General features: G+C 34.2%; 2 protein-coding genes and 1 pseudogene across 2 annotated transcripts; 1 reads left to right on the top strand and 2 right to left on the bottom strand.

Annotated features, from left to right (window-relative positions):
* Window positions 1-11: 11 nt before the first annotated feature.
* LOC108660623 (phytosulfokine receptor 1-like) lies at window positions 12-1,809 on the bottom strand (annotated as a pseudogene).
* LOC108660622 (uncharacterized) lies at window positions 1,809-7,271 on the top strand. Its single transcript, XM_088803351.1, has 11 exons — window positions 1,809-1,823; window positions 1,994-2,080; window positions 2,166-2,304; window positions 2,780-2,870; window positions 4,108-4,172; window positions 4,622-4,797; window positions 5,237-5,367; window positions 5,460-5,547; window positions 6,217-6,430; window positions 6,520-6,626; window positions 6,780-7,271. Exons 1-11 carry the CDS (start codon window positions 1,809-1,811, stop codon window positions 7,242-7,244), a joined length of 1,578 nt encoding a protein of 525 aa, XP_088659477.1. The 3' UTR covers window positions 7,245-7,271.
* Window positions 7,272-14,381: 7,110 nt separating this feature from the next.
* LOC108660894 (putative serine/threonine-protein kinase PBL1) lies at window positions 14,382-17,878 on the bottom strand. The gene is made up of 6 exons (XM_088803350.1): window positions 17,608-17,878; window positions 16,554-16,795; window positions 16,326-16,470; window positions 15,395-15,522; window positions 15,253-15,304; window positions 14,382-14,737 (listed from the first exon to the last, which is right to left on the bottom strand). Exons 1-6 carry the CDS (start codon window positions 17,876-17,878, stop codon window positions 14,382-14,384), a joined length of 1,194 nt encoding a protein of 397 aa, XP_088659476.1.
* Window positions 17,879-18,045: the final 167 nt, after the last annotated feature.

Here is an 18,045-nt window from a genome sequence, read left to right as displayed (position 1 = left end):
TATGCTTTATGGTTTTTCATTGATCATTACATTCCATTTAAAAGAAACTAAAGTAAGAAGAAAGAACCGTGGGGAGGAGCTAAAAAAAAAAGATTGTCCAAATCTAATTTAACAAGCTTGTCAATAGCTAGCACTATGGAACACCCAGTTCTGGATTTAGTATTTGTTGCATCTTTGATATGCTTCTCATTCTTTGGGAAGACCCAGCCTGATTTTAAGCAAAAGCTGACAGTGAGAACAAAACCAATTGCCGCTCCAACGCTAAATTTCCAATCCACAATCATCAATTTTTCACCTGGAGTTACACGTGGAGGTACCTGTTCTATTTGGCATGGTCTTAACATTCTAGAGCAAAGAGCCTCGTTCCCCTCCAAGCTTGATCGTAAACTGACCTCCTGAAGGTATATCCCCATAGAGCTCATTGTATGATGCATTGAATTTTGACAAAAAGCTGAGATGTATCAGGGAATTAGGTATTTCGCCTGAGAGCTTGTTACGTGACAAATCCAACTGTTCTAAGCTTGTCATCTCCGACATACTATCTGGAATGGTTCCTGAAAGGTCGTTCCCATTCAGACTCAAAACATGGAGGTTTTTCAAATTCCCAAAGCTTGGCCAGATTGGTCCTGTAAGCTTGTTGCAACTTAAGGCGATAGTCGGTGGAAAGCTCCATATATTTTTATACAGCAAGCGCCCACCGTGCTCCGTGCCTTTCACCAGTCGCAAATCTGCAGGGAGTTCTTTCAGTAGAACAGTATTGTGAACAAGACTTTCTAGTCCAGTTAAACTTTCTGGTATCTCTCCCGAAAAGGTATTATTAGACAAGTCCAAGTAAAAGAGATAGATGAAGTTGCCTAGCCAGAATGGAATGGACCCGCCCAAAGAATTCCAAGACAGATCCAGCAATTGCAACATGTTGCAACCACTCAACCAAAGTGGAAGGGAACCTCTAAGGTGACAATTTGGAATAATAAGTGCCTTGAGACTTCTGAACTTCAAATTCACGTTGCTAGGCATCTCTTCGTGATAAAAGTTCAAACCAAGGACCAATATAGTCAAGTTCTTGCAGTGTTGTAGAATCTCAAGTGCTGTGGATATATTAATAATGCCAGAGTCTTGGAGAGTGAGGAATTTCAGTGCCTGGAGATTTTTAAAGTGGAATGGAACCTCACCACCAAGTTTGTTGCGTGCAAGATCCAGAGTTCTCAAGCTCTGGCAAGAGGATAGATCAGAAACTGGCCCCTGAAAATTATTGGAAGCAAGACGAAGCGAAGCGATACGGGTCATTGCAGAACAATTTATATTGATCGGACCATCCAAACTATTGTTGCGCAGATCAACTATGGAAAGCGAAGGAGAATTCACCAAAGAAATAGGCAATAAGCCAGTTAATCTATTTGAGCCGGCAGAGAAGGAATCCAGCTTTCTCAGTCTCCCAACAACATCTGGGAGACTTCCATTGAACCCATTGGAGGAGATATCCAGTTCAACAAGGTTAGGGAGGTTACTAATTCCGTAATGCAGAGGCCCTGAAAACCTATTTTCTTGAAGGTGCAGTATTCTAAGATGTTGTAACCGGAATAAATTCTCAGGGAAAGTTCCTGACAGTCCATTGCCATTAAGGTGAACATAATGCAATGAAGTACAGTTCTCCAAATGTAGTAAAGCTTCTCCAAAGAAGTTATTGGCAAGATTAATACACCGGATATGGGATGAAGTTTTACAAAGCTCTAAACTAAGCAAGCTAGAAAAATGATTCTTCGAGAGCGCAAAATACTTTATTGAGGGTAACCATAACAAATACGGATATGTTATTGATGCTTGTCTGAAAGCAAAAATTTCAAGACTTGTGTCAAATATCTCCAGAATTGTTTTATTATTGGAACATTATTCTCTCTCATATTCCAGTTTATTATTTCTAATTCAGGTTGCTAGAGATAACTTTGAGTTATTATCTTTTTCCCTTCACAGCTAATGAAGGTGCATTTGACAGGTTGCTCAGGCCACGTCAAATCAGATATCGAAGCGTGATCCTTTACGACCGTACATGAATATTATTGATAGCATGTTGCATCAAATGGTGCTCCACTTCTGTCTATGGTCTGTTTAGTCTCAAAGTGGAATTTTATGTGATTTCCTCCAATATTTTATTTCCTATTTTGCAGTTAAAAGAAGATCCCTCCTTCAAACCTCAAGGTGGGAGGTTTGGGGAGAATGATATGGGCTATGACACTGATGAGAAATCAATGGCGACACTTAGACGCTGGCTTAGGATAGCAAGAGAGGAGTACTGTCGGTATCGAAGTTACACTGTAATGTGGTTAGTTAAAATTTTTAATGGCTGGTATAGTACTATATTTCAGAATCAAAGGAGTACTGTTGTTTGATTGTGTGTCATTATGCTAAATTTTTCATGGCAATAATGTACTTTTAAGACATTTTGTATTGGCGTTGTGAAATTAACTGCCTAAATGTTTGCATTGCTCGGAAGAAACCTGCAGATTCATGTGAATTTGTCTATTGATATGTAATTTGCACATGATGAAAAACAATGCTAAACTTAGTTTCTGCTCCTTGTATTTTTAGAAGAACTGCTGCTATTTTCTCTCTTTTGACATCTCTTTTAGGGACAGATCAAATATGGTAGATTACTTATAAGTACCAATTACTTTCTCTGTCAAGCATGGTTTTTGTATCTTAAAGATTTATCAATGAATGATGTTGCTGTACTTTGCTTCCAAGTGAGTTTTTTCCAGTGGTAATGAAAGTTAACTCTTAGGCTTTTGCAGTGAAAATATGAGCATTGTCTTGGAAGCCCTTGAGCTGGAAGATACGGTCAAAAACTATGAGCGCCGTGATGCAACTGGATGGTTTGCACTTTGCATCTAAATAAGACTTGCATGCTTATTAAGTTATATGCTTTTTTTTTTTTCTAATTTCATATGCAAAACATCAACTTTAGACTCAAATTCTGGAATCATTACATGTGTCTGAATTTGTTCTTGCTATGGGGCCCATTTCCTTGTCTGACCTTTGGAAACTGAATTGTCTTAAAATCCTTCTAGCCGCCCCCCCTTCTCCCTCCCTCCCCTTTGTTCTACTTTCCTGTCAACTTACCTTTGATTAAATTTCTCTCTCTCTCTCTGTGACACACTCATGGCGGAAGTTGCATTTACAACTTTCTTTTGCGCTTCATTCTGTACTTTTAAATTAGCAGTTATATTTTAATTTGGTCTCTCTCTCATAGTCATTTAGTTGTATGTTCAACAAAAGGTGCATTTACAACTTTATTTTGTGTTTTACTTTGTATTTTTCAGCTAGTAGTCATGCTTCCATGTAGAATATTTCGATATTAGGGGCATTATAGTTATTTGCCCAGCCTTTTCTGATTTGTTCATCATCATGTATGCATTAGCATATAAGTGAGCATGAAAATGAGTAGCTGATTTATTCAATAAGATGTTCTCAATGTTTCATGGCATAAATAATACAGGTAAGCATGCTATGGAGATTTACAGGATGTAGTATTGAGAAAGAGACAAAGCTCTAGAAATCAATCATTTCTGTGTAGGTTGTCAAATAACCAATTTATATGTGCATAACTGTGAATGAGGCTTGCTCAAGGAAGGAGAGCCCACTTGAAATAATAATTGAGGTTAGTTTTACTAAGAGTAAGAACTTGTTTGGAGGTATTCATTGATATATTTTATTCAACAAATGATTCCCCTTGAAATTGGAGGGAATATTAGCCATGCTCAAAAATGTTTGATATTGAGAGTTATTGCATCTAACCATTTACCTAAAAGGTGGACCAACATTAGACTGAATAATTTATCTAAATAAGGTTCTTGTATTCTTCATGGTAGGCATGCTAAAAAATGTTTAATATATTGAGAGTTATTGCATCTGGCATTTTACCTTAAAGGTGAACCGAGATTAGACAGAATAATTAATCTAAATACATCTAAAATATAAGTTTAGAAGTCAGTTTTATATTTTGCAGTGTTTGTGTGCTATACAAGTCCTCTATTTATTATTGTTAAAAGTGTTTTTCCTTCTTTTTCTTCTTCTTGAAAGTGTGCCAACATTCATTTTAAAATGTTGCAGGAAACTTATTTCAAGCTTCAGGCCTGAACGAAAGGGTAGACTAGGGGCTTCTCTGGATATGCTTGGTAATTACTCCACTCTGAATCCTTTCCTTTTTCTTATTTTTATTTGGGGCTGGGGAATTTATTAGGTGCCAAATTGACCTACCATCTAGGTGCTTAAGATTTGCTGTTTAAGTCTTTCTAATGATTTCCTTATGGCAGACTGGATCTGCATAAAACAAGTTGATCTGTCTTCTTTCACCTTCAAAGGTCTTTTTCATCTCCTTTAAGTTTGGAATGCTACAAACTAATTGTCCTTATTCCAGAATAGTACTCAATGGTAATTAGTGAGCTGAAATTGAAGTCAATTTTTGAAATCCTACGTACATAATATGCTTAATCATTTGAATTTATCTAAGTTATGAAATGGAGTACTTTTTGTGAACTTGCAATGATGGTTCTTTGTTAAGTTGCTCTTATATCATTTATCATCAAGTTAGATAATGTTCAAACTAATTATTTATTCCTTACAGAGTTCATTTGGCGTTGTGTTCTAAGAAAGCAACTGGAGAAACTCTTGGCTATTATTCTGGGTTGCATGTCAGCTGCCCTTCTTTTAGCAGAGGCTACTATATTGCCCAATGGAGTTGATTTATCTCTTTTCTCCATTCTCATAAACTCTGTGGGAAAGCAGGAAATGCTTGTGCAGGTAATATATTGAAACAAATTGGACTATTTAGAGTCTCAAATGAGTAAACTGCTTGGAGCACAAGCATAAGAACAGAGAACTGAACTGTAGAAATCGAGTGAGCAATTCGATGTTACCATTTTATCCTAAACCCCATTGTCCCTATATTTGAGGAAGAAATCCACCACTTAACATTTTGTTTGCCTCCTTCATGTCCTGTTTAAAACCAAGAGTTGGAACAACAAGTCCACTATATAATCAATCATCCATTTGCTAATTGCTATGAACAAGAAATCCAAAATTTGTATTACTTGAATGACTTCTTGATGTCCACCAACCCTTGGTCAATCACCCTACTGTATTTAAGTTAATAAATGGTGAATTTGAGTGAAATCTTAAATTCTATTTTCACAATCAGCCAAAGGGCTTGGTATTATCAAATTACTGTGTTGATTTTCAGGTTGCTGCTTTCTTCCCTCTGATGTATATGTGTGTCTGCACCTATTATTCCTTGTTCAAAATTGGAATGCTGATGTTCTACTCATTCACCCCCAAACAAACTAGCTCACTCAGTTTGCTTATGATATGCTCGTAATTCTTCCTTTTTCTTCTATCCTTACAACTTTTACTTGGCCTTTCATTTTTAGAACTTGTAATGGATCTTACTCCTAAACGTCTATCAGGATGGTTGCACGATATGCTCCACCAATTTCATACAACTTTCTCAACCTTATCCATCTCCCTGGTAATAGGAAAACCATCTTTGAGAAGGTCAGTGGTTTTTCTACTTTGTTGTGCTTTTCTTGACAACATCCAGCTATACTATGATATTAATGTTTCAATTTTATCCATCAGTTCTGCAAAATAATTGATGGTGGTTCTTATATTGTACCACTGCTATTGTGATTTATATGATGAGCACAGGTAACGGGGCATCTAAATGATTTTTATTATGCCTCATGCCCATGCAGCACTGTTCCTTTCGAAGAAAAATTTGATGTTGATCAAAAGGGTGCTACTCTTAGAGTAATGTTGAAATATTATTACTTCACAAGATGTTTGCTCACACTAACTTTTTTAAGATGCAGAAATTGTGCAATATTTTCTGCTAAGAATCTTGAAATAAGTAGAATCAGAAATTAAGGATGAACCAATTTTATACCATAAAAACTGTATGCATTTTTTTGGCATGAGAAATTAAGGATGCAAGTGGGATAAGTTCTTATAAAAATTTGTTGAATAATTACCTATGGATATGAAAGTTTGTTACTGTGGCATGTATATTGGAATATTTTAGTTTCTTAAACCGTGGAAGTCCCTGTCTCAGAGTCATTTAAATCTGTCATTTTTACTAAACAAAAATTTGGTTCGGGTTAATCTTTCCGTTAAGGGTTTTTTATTATTTTGCTTGAAGTCTCATGTAACATCAACTAAATGCAGAGAATGGGGAACATAGATGATGCTGTACCTTTCTTTGGTAAAGGATTCAATAAAATTTATCCTCTCATCATGGTTATATACACACTCTTACTTGTGACAAACTTCTTTAACCGGGTCATTGATTATTTCGGGAATTGGAAACTATTCAAGTTTCAAGATGAAGTTGATGATACAGATGGATTTGATCCCTCAGGACTAATTATCTTGCAGAAAGGTGATCACTACATATTGCCATCAGCAAGCACAATGTCACAGTTTCTTCTTCGTTCTCTAAGGTTGTAAACATTTCCACTTCTTGTTTAGAACGGTCCTGGCTAGAGCGAGGGCTTAAAGTTAGTGAGCATGTTATTCCACTGGCAAGGAATTTCAACAGCATGAGCATTGACATTGAACCTGGCAGTAATAACACAGTATGTGTGCTCTGGTATTGAAAACTGCTATCTTATTATATGCAAAGCATGCCAATTACTTTGTTGCTGCACACTTTAAAGCATCTTCGATATTTTATTTCTTTTTCCTTCTTTTTATCATGTAATTGATCTTTTACTTGAAAATGGTATCAGGATAAGGCTGCTACAGATACAAGAGCACAAAGTGCCATTGAAATTGGAAAAGGAGATCAACTTACACCTCTGAAAGAAGAGGCTCAGCATGACACAAGCAAAGAAGCCATTAGCAAGAAATATTCTGGAATAAGGGCACACCAGAACACACAAGCATCCAACGAGAATTCAACTCAAAAGGACTCGACATCCTTAACGGTTGATGCTGGCAACTCTGAAAGTGCAATGACACCACCATCAGGGGGATTAGCCTCAAAATGGGAATCAATGAAGTCTGGTCTTCTAAATTTCAAATCTGACTTGGAAGCAAAGAAATTCCTCCCTTTACGATGGACTCGAGAAAATACAATGTCCGCCGGTGCGTCCTCGTCTGAATCTCTTGATGAAATTTTCCAAAGATTGAAACGACCAACTCTGGACCTTAGAGACTATGGTGCTGAGAATGATCTTCTTGAACATGACTAGGAATTCAGTAAATTTGGTCCATCTGGATAGTCGTACCGCACATATAAACACAGCTATTCCTGGAACAGACTTAGCAGAAGACTTGTTCATTTCACACCAAGTCTAAAAGATGTGTGTTTATGAGGCAAGCTGAATGCCAACTATAATACAATTTACATCACCTACAGCAGTAAAGTAGCATTCAGTGTCTACCAAAGCCACACAATTTTGCTACCACTCTCCTTCTCAAGAAAGAAAACAGTTAAAACAGCAGATACCATATGCGATCCGTGGGATACTGTGCACTTGTAATAGTAAACATTGTAAGGTTGATCACTGATTATGAATGTTTGCATATTATTTGCTGAATCGAATATATTTAAATTTATATAAATTAATACTTAGACGATTATGATATTTGGTAATTAATCGAGATATTATTTAATCTATAAAATGTTATTTATTAATTTATGTATTAATTAATAAAAAATTGATTTATCAAGGTATTTTTTATTTTTTTTTCAAAATATTAAACTTAATATGTATGTATTATGTATAATTTTCTATGCAATACGAAACATTACTTTCTTAATGCATTAAAAAAAATTTAGAGATGAAATTTAAAGAGAGATGGGATTTAAGGAGACATCAATTTCAAGACTTGGAATCATATTTTATAAAAATTTCAAGAGAAAACAAATAACATTGAAATCATATTTTACAAAGATCTTGTAATTTAGTCATGTGATTATGAATGTTTGCATATTATTTGTTGAATCGAATATATTTAAATTTTTATAAATTAATACTTTCGGGATTACAAAGTTTATTAATTAATCGAGATATTATTCAATCAATAAATTAATAATTTATTAATTTATACATCAATTAATAAAAATTTAATTTATCAAGATATTTTTTATTTTTTTCAAAATATTGAACTTAATATGTATGTGTTGTGTATTTTTTTCTCATGCAATACTAAACATTAATTTCTTAATGCATTAGGAAAAAAAAGTTACAGAAGAAATTTAAAGAGATATCAATTTCAAGAGAAAATAAGTAACATTTGAATCATATTTTACAAAGACCTTTTATATATAATTAATTTAGTCGTTAATTGAGGTTCGAATCAAAGACTTCTAGTAAATATGCCGAGGTCATTGCCACCGTATCAAAGCCTTTGCTGTCTATTAATTCTTACTTTTGTTTCTTTTCTTCTTTCTTTCTTTATTCTCCCAAAATTACGTCTTTTTGGGTTTTTTCACACTCTCAAAAACCTTAGTTATAAAATTTTTTTTTTCACATTTTTTCCTTTCCCCTCTCTCTACCTCCTCTTTTTTTTTTCTCTTTTGAAGGGAAAAAAAGAAAAAAAAATACTTTTATGATTAGGGTTTTTAAGAGTGTAAGAACTCTTAAAATGATGTAGTTTTAGAGAAAAATAAAAAAAATAAGAAAGAAAAAGAAAAAAGAAAAGAAATAAAAGCAAGAATTAATCAAAAGTTATGACTTAGGTATGGTGACAAGGACTTACATATGCTTGTTAGAAGTCTTGATTTGAACCTTGTGAGCACATATTTTTTAGGTGAAGAGAAAAAAAAGGTTCATAAAAAGCGACGTGGTAGTCATGTCAGTACCATGAACCTAGAAAGTGATGTGGTCTTATCAAATCACCTTTTGATTTTGGGTAGAGGAATAAAATTAGACAAAATTCACAATTACAAAAAATAAGTGGGTATTGACTATAATTTTGACCTATAAGGAGATTATTAATTTATAGATCAAGTGAGACTTATATGTTTTTTTAAATATATTATCTTATAAATTTAACGAATTATTAATTTATCATATTAATCTCAAGTCAAGACTGGTCAAAAGTATTATTTAATTGATATTATTAATTTATAAAATTATATTATATTTTAAGAATTTTTATCATTAAATATACCAACTAATGAACCAAATACTCGAGTACTTCAAATGATTAAGGTTATTAATAATCGAGTTCACTTTTTAAGTGAAGATATAGACTCATAAGGAGACATGGCCTCTTCTCACTTCAAATGATGCATTTCCATCGTCATGAACTACATTCAATTAAAAATAACGTAAGTGGCTTCTCACTTCAAATGATGCATTTCCATCATCATGAACTGCATTCAATTAAAAATAACGTAAGTGACATCCAAATATTTGTCTCATTAGTTGATGTATAATCTCCCTACCTAAAGAGCAGAGTTCAAATTCCCTTCTCCAATTATAAAAAAAAATAATAACATAAGGGCAAAGGATAAATCACCTACTGCGAACCAAAGTGCATCACCATTGAATGCACGGTCTTTTACCAAGGTCATCTCGCCAATAATTCCTCCACTAATCAGTCCAAAGTCAAACAGAATGGGATTATAGTCCTGTGAAAATAAACCACGTCAAGCATTATATGAGTTGTATCAATATTGTAGAGCACATACGGCTCAACTCGACAATGTAGAAACTTCGGAAGACACGCAAATGCAAGTGCCACCTTAATTCTTTGGATCCAAGAAAAATCATCTGTACACGCAATACAAATCGGTCGGACAATTAACTGCATAGGTTTTTTATCTAACTGCCACCCCAATAATTTTAGATCAATCAAATCATTTGTGCCTGAAATACAAATCAAATCATCCGCTACTGTAAAGTTTTCCATCAATGCAAGCATGTACACATTGAAAATCAAAACATTAACTTCCTAGAAATGTAACTTACACATGCAGGCACCCCACTCTTTTCCATCTCTGTATAGACTTCACAAATTAATTATACTGAAAAAGTATTTCAATTGCTTGCCAGCAAACCTATGTTACTTTGACTCAGACTCGGTAGTGATCTAAGAGTCTGACTTGAAAAAACTTAATATTCAAGATATATGGATGTGAATCCAAATACAGGCACGGGTACTGAAATCTATTACTTTACCAGATAGACTTCTAAATCTACAAAAATAATGGATTATGCATGGCGATAATGTCAAGAACCCATCTATTTTTTTTTTTGGCCCAATGTAAACGAAGAAAATCGACGATACAACTAGACAGAAGCCCAGCAACTAGGTGCTTTCACCAAGAACCCACATTTGAAACCAAAACGAACAAAGGCCAAAAGCCTAAGGGACTCCCTCTGTTTCTTATATTCTCTGGTTCTTGATCTCTCTCTGGTTTCCTCCACCATTTCATTCGTATCTACTTGTTTCTTTTTCTTTTTACACTTTAGTTTTAGGAAGCCACATCTACATGCAAAGCCTCCAGAGCAAGTCAGGAATATGCCCACATTTGTCAGGTCAGTTGGACACTGACACTTCCTGCTAAATTGCCGAGTTGGAGCAACAGAGGAGAAAACATATCTTTCATTTCCCTACAATAAACTTTAGTGGACTTTCAATCTACATTATTCCCTTACCTTTACTAAGCTTCCTCAAACAGAATAACAGCATAGTTTCAAACCACTCTACAACAAAATCAAACTTTACAGGTAGAAAGAATAAAAAGGGTTGCAGTAGATTCAGATATAAAACTTAAAATGAAGGTACCCTCGTCATATAGTTATGCAGAGTATGCAGGGGATTCAGATCATAAACAGCAGCCTTCATCTGTTTGTCACGGTAACCACCAATCAATTTGACTAAGTTTGGGTGACCCTTCATGCTTGGATGAGTTAAAAGCATCACTTCTTCCTGCAACACAGAAAATACAGCCATCATGAACAATTAAATAGAAGAAAAAATATCATCTCAGAAGCATACCCTGAGCATCAAACCCTTATTCGGAGGGTACCAGAAACGGGTCTGATCTCTCATCCCATGTCTTTACTGTAACAAATCGAGCTTCCTTTCCTTTCTCAATCTTCCCACGGTAAAGTCTACCAAATTGAGTTAATCCAATCAAGTTATCTGCATTGAAGTCGTTGGAGAAGACTCTTAAATCAGTGGAGGAGTACACAACTGGCTTTTCAAAATTGCTTTTTCCAGTGAATGGTTTTGCAGTTCCTGAGCAAGAACAATGTTCACTAATGTGCATGAAGCTTGAAGTCAAAATTACCAGCAAACTGGGAAAATAAAACAAAGAGAAACAGAGCAAATTTCTAATGCAGATTGAATCAAAGATCCAATCAAAACCAAGAAAAATAAGTTACACCCATAAATTCATTCTCGATATCCACCATTCGAAACCGAGAAATGTACATTAATAAACCCCAAGGTATAACAGACAAACAAACAAACAAAAAAAGAATATGAAGATTACCTGACCCACCACTTTTCTCGTCATCAAGGCTGGGGAGCTCGTCCCCTGGCGAATCAGACGCCACCACGTCATTATCCGCATCAGAGTCAAGCGGCTTGTGGACAGGGCCCTGGGGCTCAAGCTTCCGAGTCTGATCGGACGAAAAGGTGTTGGGTGCAAACGTTACGACCTTTTTCCTCTCCATCCAAGCATACCGACATAAGCAATATGGGTTTCCGAAGGAGAGCACAAATGCAAAGCAAAAGAAAAGAACTTGAGTTATTTTTATTCATGAATTATTACAACGAAATCAAACCAAACCGAGCCACCAAAGAAAAGAAAAACCTACTTATGCTTTTATTTTTTAAAATTGGGGTTAACAACAGAATTAGCACGACATAATAAGCAAATGCTCAATTTCGCACCTGAAAAAAATGTGTTGAGTGACCATGATACTTTAAAGCTATAAAAATGCTAGTGAAAGCAATCATTTTGTTGACACACAACAAAGTATTAGCCAGACCTGATGAGATAATATTCCATCACTAGAAACGTGCTGTATCTTTTTTGCCACCATTGAAATTGATCTTCAATCAACTTTTTTTATTAAAGTTCAGTTTTTTTTCTTTTATTTCATGATTCAAATTCGAGATCTTTAAGATAAAAATTTAAATTTAACCATTAAGATGTTTTTCTTTTTTTTGCTGTTTTTAACCACTAAGATGTTGCTTGATGATATTTACAATCAATATATATAACTATTGTAAAATATGTAAAAACTTAAATATCGCATATTCATCACTGATTGAATAATTTTGTGGTTTGAAAAATTCAAGATTGAATCAAAATTTAATTTTGTTAGGCTTTAAACTAAACAATAATAGAGAAACGATCCTAATTTTTCCATTTACTTAGAACAACGATCAAATTTATCATGCACTTTTAATTGAAAAGTCAATTGTATTTTTAATTTGATTCAAAATTTAAAGATAAAGAAATTTTTCGTTTAAAATAAAAAATTACTAATAATTTCACCACAGTTGATATTTTATAATATTGTTGGCATAAAGTATTATACTTTAAATATTTATTTTTTTAATGACAAAATTGCTCACAATTTAATTTAATGAAGAAGGTTTTTTTTTATATATTAAGTTCTAGTTAACTTTATTTTTTTTCCCATTTTTCTACCTTTTCATCCCAAAATCCTTGTGTTTTGTTGACGTAATATCTTCGTTCTAGCAAACGGAAAATTGTGTTGTTGGTATACTAAGCGTGCATGTCATAAGGCATCCTCTCACTTTTGTATTAAAAAAAAGGTATAATATGTGAAAAATGAATATTTGAATTATATTAAAAAATTTAACTTAATCTTGACATTTTTATTATATTTAATTAAATATTTTTATTTTCATTTTCATTATTAATTAATGACTAATTATGTTAATCAAGTTGGTAAATTATTTTAAAGTTTAGCCTTTCGATAAAAAAAGTTATTTTAAAATTTGATATTGTCACACAGTCTATATGGTAGATGACATGACCAATAATATTATTGATTGGATTTTTAGCGATTGATTTAATTTTTTTTCTTTTTCACAATCACATATCTTAAAATTATTTATTTATATTTTTAGAATAAAAAGAACTTAAAATAACCTAAATCTAATTTGATTTATTGTTGTTGCAAACAAAGATATTAAATGTTTATCAAACTCCCCACTCTACAAAATTCCTAAACAATCTGAGAAGACAAAATTTTGATTAAAGCCGTTATAACCATAATTTTGATTGAACGAGAAAAGTGTAGAGATTTCATCTAACTTGCTCTATGGGTCTTCCTTTTTGGTGAATTTCATCTCCATTAAATTTTTTTTGGTTGCGTATCCCAAATGTCGCAGACCATGTGGGACTTGCAACTGACATAGGTGGTCGGCCACAGGAGATCGTCGCCTTCCAATAACGATTTTGTCGACATGGTGGAAGGTATACATCTTTTGGATTCTTATGATGACGGAAATGATAATTTGGGAAGTATGAAAAACGGTCTAGGAGGACTCCTTGCGAGATTAACGAAGATGATGTGTGCAACCTGCACCAATTCCGTAAAGTTTTAAGCATTACGTGACTGACTAATAGGACATTGCATGATTAGACATTATCTAAAAATCAGTCACACAATGCATACAAACCTAATCACGTAATCTCTAAAACCAATCACGCAATGTCTAAATCAGATAATGTCTGAAAACAAAAAATGTAATGATCAAGTCACACTATTAAAAATCAGTCTCACAATATATAAAAATCACTAACACAATACCTAAAAACTAATAATGTAATACCTTCTAACTAATTGATTTGTCTATTCGCAGTTAAGTTTAAATTACTAAAGTCAAACAATATTCTAATTTACAGATATAATTAATCAATTGTAATCTGTCAACTTTGAGATACGAAAAAAGTTAAATCACGAAATAAACAATATTTGACAAGAAAAACAAATCAAAAATTTAATTTTAAAATTTTTATTTAAATAGTAAAATAGAGAAAATCAAAATTATTTTAATTTATTTTTAATTATTTAAAAAATATTATTGTCAAGTAATATCAAAGGTTGATTAAAAATAATTAAAATTATAATAACAGATATTTTTAAATTAAACTTATGAAAAGAGTTATTTTTCTTAATTTCCTCAAACGATTATTCTTTTTAGTGCTAAACAAAAAATAGAACATACCACAAGTAACCCTAATAGCGAAATGAACAAAGAAATTCAATGCAAAAAAGTTAGGAAGTACATGATTTTCCAATGTACTGGGTTGCACGGAAGTAACAGGAATTCTTAGCTCATCTAATAGGCCAATACAGAAGGAATTCCCAGCAAATCACATACTACAATCCATGCAATAGCATTTCTCCACCGTGGGTTTTGACAACTGACAAATTTTCTAGACACTCAACTACCCTTTCCATTGACGGTCGCTCACTGGGGTAATATTTTATACACTGCATTGCCAACTCTGTTATAGTCAGTCCATCACTAGCACCATAGCCGGACTGATTCTGCAAGCTCTGGGGCACAAGAGAATATCCAGGCTTATATTCTTTCAGAGCCCAGTTATCTGTGAATTGAGCATCATCACTGCACCCCTCCTCTTCAGTAGTAATTCTTTTAGATATCAGCTCCAGGAGAACCACAGCATATGAAAACACATCATTCCCCACACTTGGCTTTCCAGCAGCTCCACCTACAAGAATAATCATATCAACTTTGAACAAGCACTCCGATGCAAGAGATTAAGGCTTAGATCTAGAGGCACACTAAGGCCATACTGTAGATGCTAGGGTCATTAGTTATCATTATATCAATTTAGCAAAGTACACAAGATTTTTTGCAACCCACAGTGGTGAAACCATGGGTTGAAGCAAAGTCCATCTGTGACTCAAATTCATCAAAATGAGTTTGTGGGTTTTATAATATGTAAAAGTGTCTTCATAGATTTTTTATGTAGAAATCTATCAAGCTAATTAATAACCAAGCAACCTGAACAAACATCACCTATCATTCACTTTTTAAAGTGAAGATGCAGACTCATATGGAGACATGGCTTCTTCTCACTTCAAATGATGCATTTCCATCATCATGAACTACATTCAGTTCAAAATAGCATAAGTGCAAAGGATAAATCACCTATTTTAAACGAATGTACATCACCATAGCAAGGAGTCATGAATGCGCGGTCTTTTACAAAGCTCATCTTACCAATAATTCCTCCACTTATCAGTCCAAAGTCAAACAGAATGGGATTACAGTCCTGTTTATTAAAATAAAAGCTTTAATATAATGTTGAAAATAGATTCAACAATAAATACGTCATATCTGAAGGTAAGCTGTGAAAATAAACCTGATCAAGCATTATATGACGTGTATCGATATTGTGGAGCACATAAGGCTCATCTCGACAATGTAGAAACATCAGAAGATGGGCAAATGCAAGTGCCACCTTAATTCTTTGGATCCAAGAAAAATCATCTACACATGCAATACAAACCAAACAATCCAAAATTAACTGAATAGGTTTTTGATCTAACTGCTACCCCAATAATTTTAGATCCAATCAAATCATCTGTGCATGAAATACAAATCAAGTCATCTGCTATTGTATATTTTTCCATCAATGCATACATATACATTTTGAAGATCAAAACATTAACTTCCCAGAAATGAGAGTTACACATGCAGGCATCCCACTCTTTTCATCTCTGAAAAGACTTCACCAATTAATTATACTGCAAAAAGTATTTCCCTTGCTTGCCAGCAAACCTATGCTGCTTTGACTCAGTGTTGGTAGTGATCTAAGACTCTAGCTTGTCAAAACTTAATATTCAAGATATATAGATGTGAATCCAAATATGGGCGGGGGTACTGAAATCTATTACTTTACCAGGTAGCCTCCTAAATCTAAAAAAAGAGAATGGACTATGCATGGTGATGATGTCAAGAACCCATCTATTCTTTTGGCCGAATATAAACAAAGAAAATTAACGAGACAACTAGGCAGATGAAATAATGCCCACATTTGTCAGGTTGGTCAGACACAGATTCTTCCAGCTAATTTGCTGAGTTGGAGCAACAGAGGAGAAAACATATCGCTAATTTCCCTACGATAAACTTTAGTGAACTTTCAATCTACCTTGTTCCCTTACTTTACTAAGCTTCTTCAAACAGAATAATAGCATAGTTTCAAACCACTCTACAACTAAATCAAAATTTACAGGTAGAAAGAATAAAAAGGGTTGCAGTAGAATCAGATATAAAACTTACAATGAAGGTACCCCTTTGCATATAGTTATGCAGAGTATCCAGGGGATTCAGATCATAAACAGCAGCCTTCATCTCTTTTTGGCGGCAACCACCAACCAATTTGACTAAGTTTGGGTGACCCCTCATGCTTGGATGAGTTAAAAGCATCGCTTCTTCCTGCAACACAGAAAATACAGCCATCATAAACAATTCAGTAGAAGAAAATGCAATGAAGAAAAAATATTATCTCAGAAACATACCCTGAGCATCAAAGTCTTATTTGGAGGGTACAAGAAACGGTCTGATCTCTCATCCCACGTCTTTACTGTAACAAATCGAGCTTCCTTTCCTTTCTCAATCTTCCCACGGTAAAGTCTACCAAATTGAGTTAATCCAATCAAGTTATCTGCACTGAAGTTGTTGGTGAAGGCTCTTAAATCATTGAAAGAGTATACAACTGGCCTTTCAAAATTGCTTTTTCCAGTGACTAGTTCTGCAGTTCCTGAGAAAGAACAATGTTCACTTATGAGCATGAAACTTGAAGTCAAAATTACCAGCAAACTGGGAAAATAAAATAAAGAGAAACAGAACAAATTTCTAATACAGGTTGAATCAAAGATGTTTCAAAGAAGCCTTTATATAATAGAATGATATATCTTTGGAACTAGGACTTATATTTATCCCTAGCGTTTGATGGCTTTGATTGGAGTAGTCATTCCTGGTTTGGCATTATAAAATTAGTTTGGATGTGCAACTAAAAAATCTGAACTGATAAAAAGGTAAAGTGCCACTTAGAGCATGCAATTCTTCCTTCAAAAGAGAAAGAGATTACTGCAAGAACAAAGAATTATGTAAGCGCCCATCCTTTATAATGTGAGCTTCATACAATATTTTGATAGTTCCTTCCAAATCATGATTGTGATTGGCTAATTTTAGTACAAAAATTTTAGCTGATTTTTGTTGGTCTCCTTCCTCTTTCTGCAGCACTCTCTTTTCTTCCAAGACCTCTCCCACTCTTTATTCCCTGCCCTACGGGTTAAGTTGATGAAAGGGCCCTCAGTTTTCTCGCTTCACGTTCAACTATTTTACCCCTATAACCCCACAATCTTCTCCCGAACAACTCTTCTGTTCCCGAAAGAACGTCTTCAATTAATCAAAAGCATCACAAACAATCACAAGGAAACCTTAGAAATAAAATTACACCCATAAATTCATTCTCGATATCCACCAATCGAAACCAAGAAATGTACATTAATAAACCCTTAACCTTAAGCAAACAAACAAACAAACAAACGAAAAGAATATGAAGATTACCTGACCCACCACTTTTCTCGTCATCAAGGCTGGGGCGCTTGTCCCCTGGCGAATCAGACGCCACCACGTCATTATCGGCATCAGAGTCAAGTGGCTTGTGGGCAGGCCCCTGGCGCTCAAGCTTCCGCGTCTGATCGGACAGAAGGTGTTCGGTGCAAACGTTACGACCTTTTTCTTCTCCATCCAAGCGTACAGAAATAAGCAATATGGGTTTCCGAAGGAGGGCACAAATGCAAAGCGAAAGAAAAGAACTTGTGTTATTTTTATTCATGAATTATTACAAATAAACCAAACCGATTTAAAAAAAAAAAGAAAAAATAAGGTTTTTTTTTTTCACTTACGTGTATGATTTTTTTTTCACATAATACCTTATTTATTGCACTGCTAAGGAAAACTCTGATTTTTAGAATAACTTTTTCGATTCTTAAATGTATTCTG

This window comes from Theobroma cacao, chromosome 2 (assembly GCF_053813885.1).
Source record: "Theobroma cacao isolate CCN51 chromosome 2, ASM5381388v1, whole genome shotgun sequence".
Taxonomy (NCBI): domain Eukaryota; kingdom Viridiplantae; phylum Streptophyta; class Magnoliopsida; order Malvales; family Malvaceae; genus Theobroma; species Theobroma cacao.
Note: the sequence above shows the minus strand (reverse complement) of the source record. Positions and strands in the feature narration are given on the sequence as shown.

Bases quoted from the DNA above. Each gene is read 5' to 3' on its own strand.
- LOC108660894 (XM_088803350.1), bottom strand. From the start codon at position 17,878: ATGAATAAAAATAACACAAGTTCTTTTCTTTCGCTTTGCATTTGTGCC. The intron at 15,305-15,394 runs GTTTATTTTCAC...TTTAATAAACAG, and splicing joins GTCATATAATGCTTGATCAG to GACTGTAATCCCATTCTGTT. The intron at 14,738-15,252 runs GTAAGATGAGCT...TTATTCTTGTAG, and splicing joins GATAAGTGGAGGAATTATTG to GTGGAGCTGCTGGAAAGCCA.
- LOC108660622 (XM_088803351.1), top strand. The intron at 5,368-5,459 runs GTAATTCTTCCT...AACGTCTATCAG, and splicing joins AGTTTGCTTATGATATGCTC to GATGGTTGCACGATATGCTC. The intron at 6,627-6,779 runs GTATGTGTGCTC...AAATGGTATCAG, and splicing joins AACCTGGCAGTAATAACACA to GATAAGGCTGCTACAGATAC.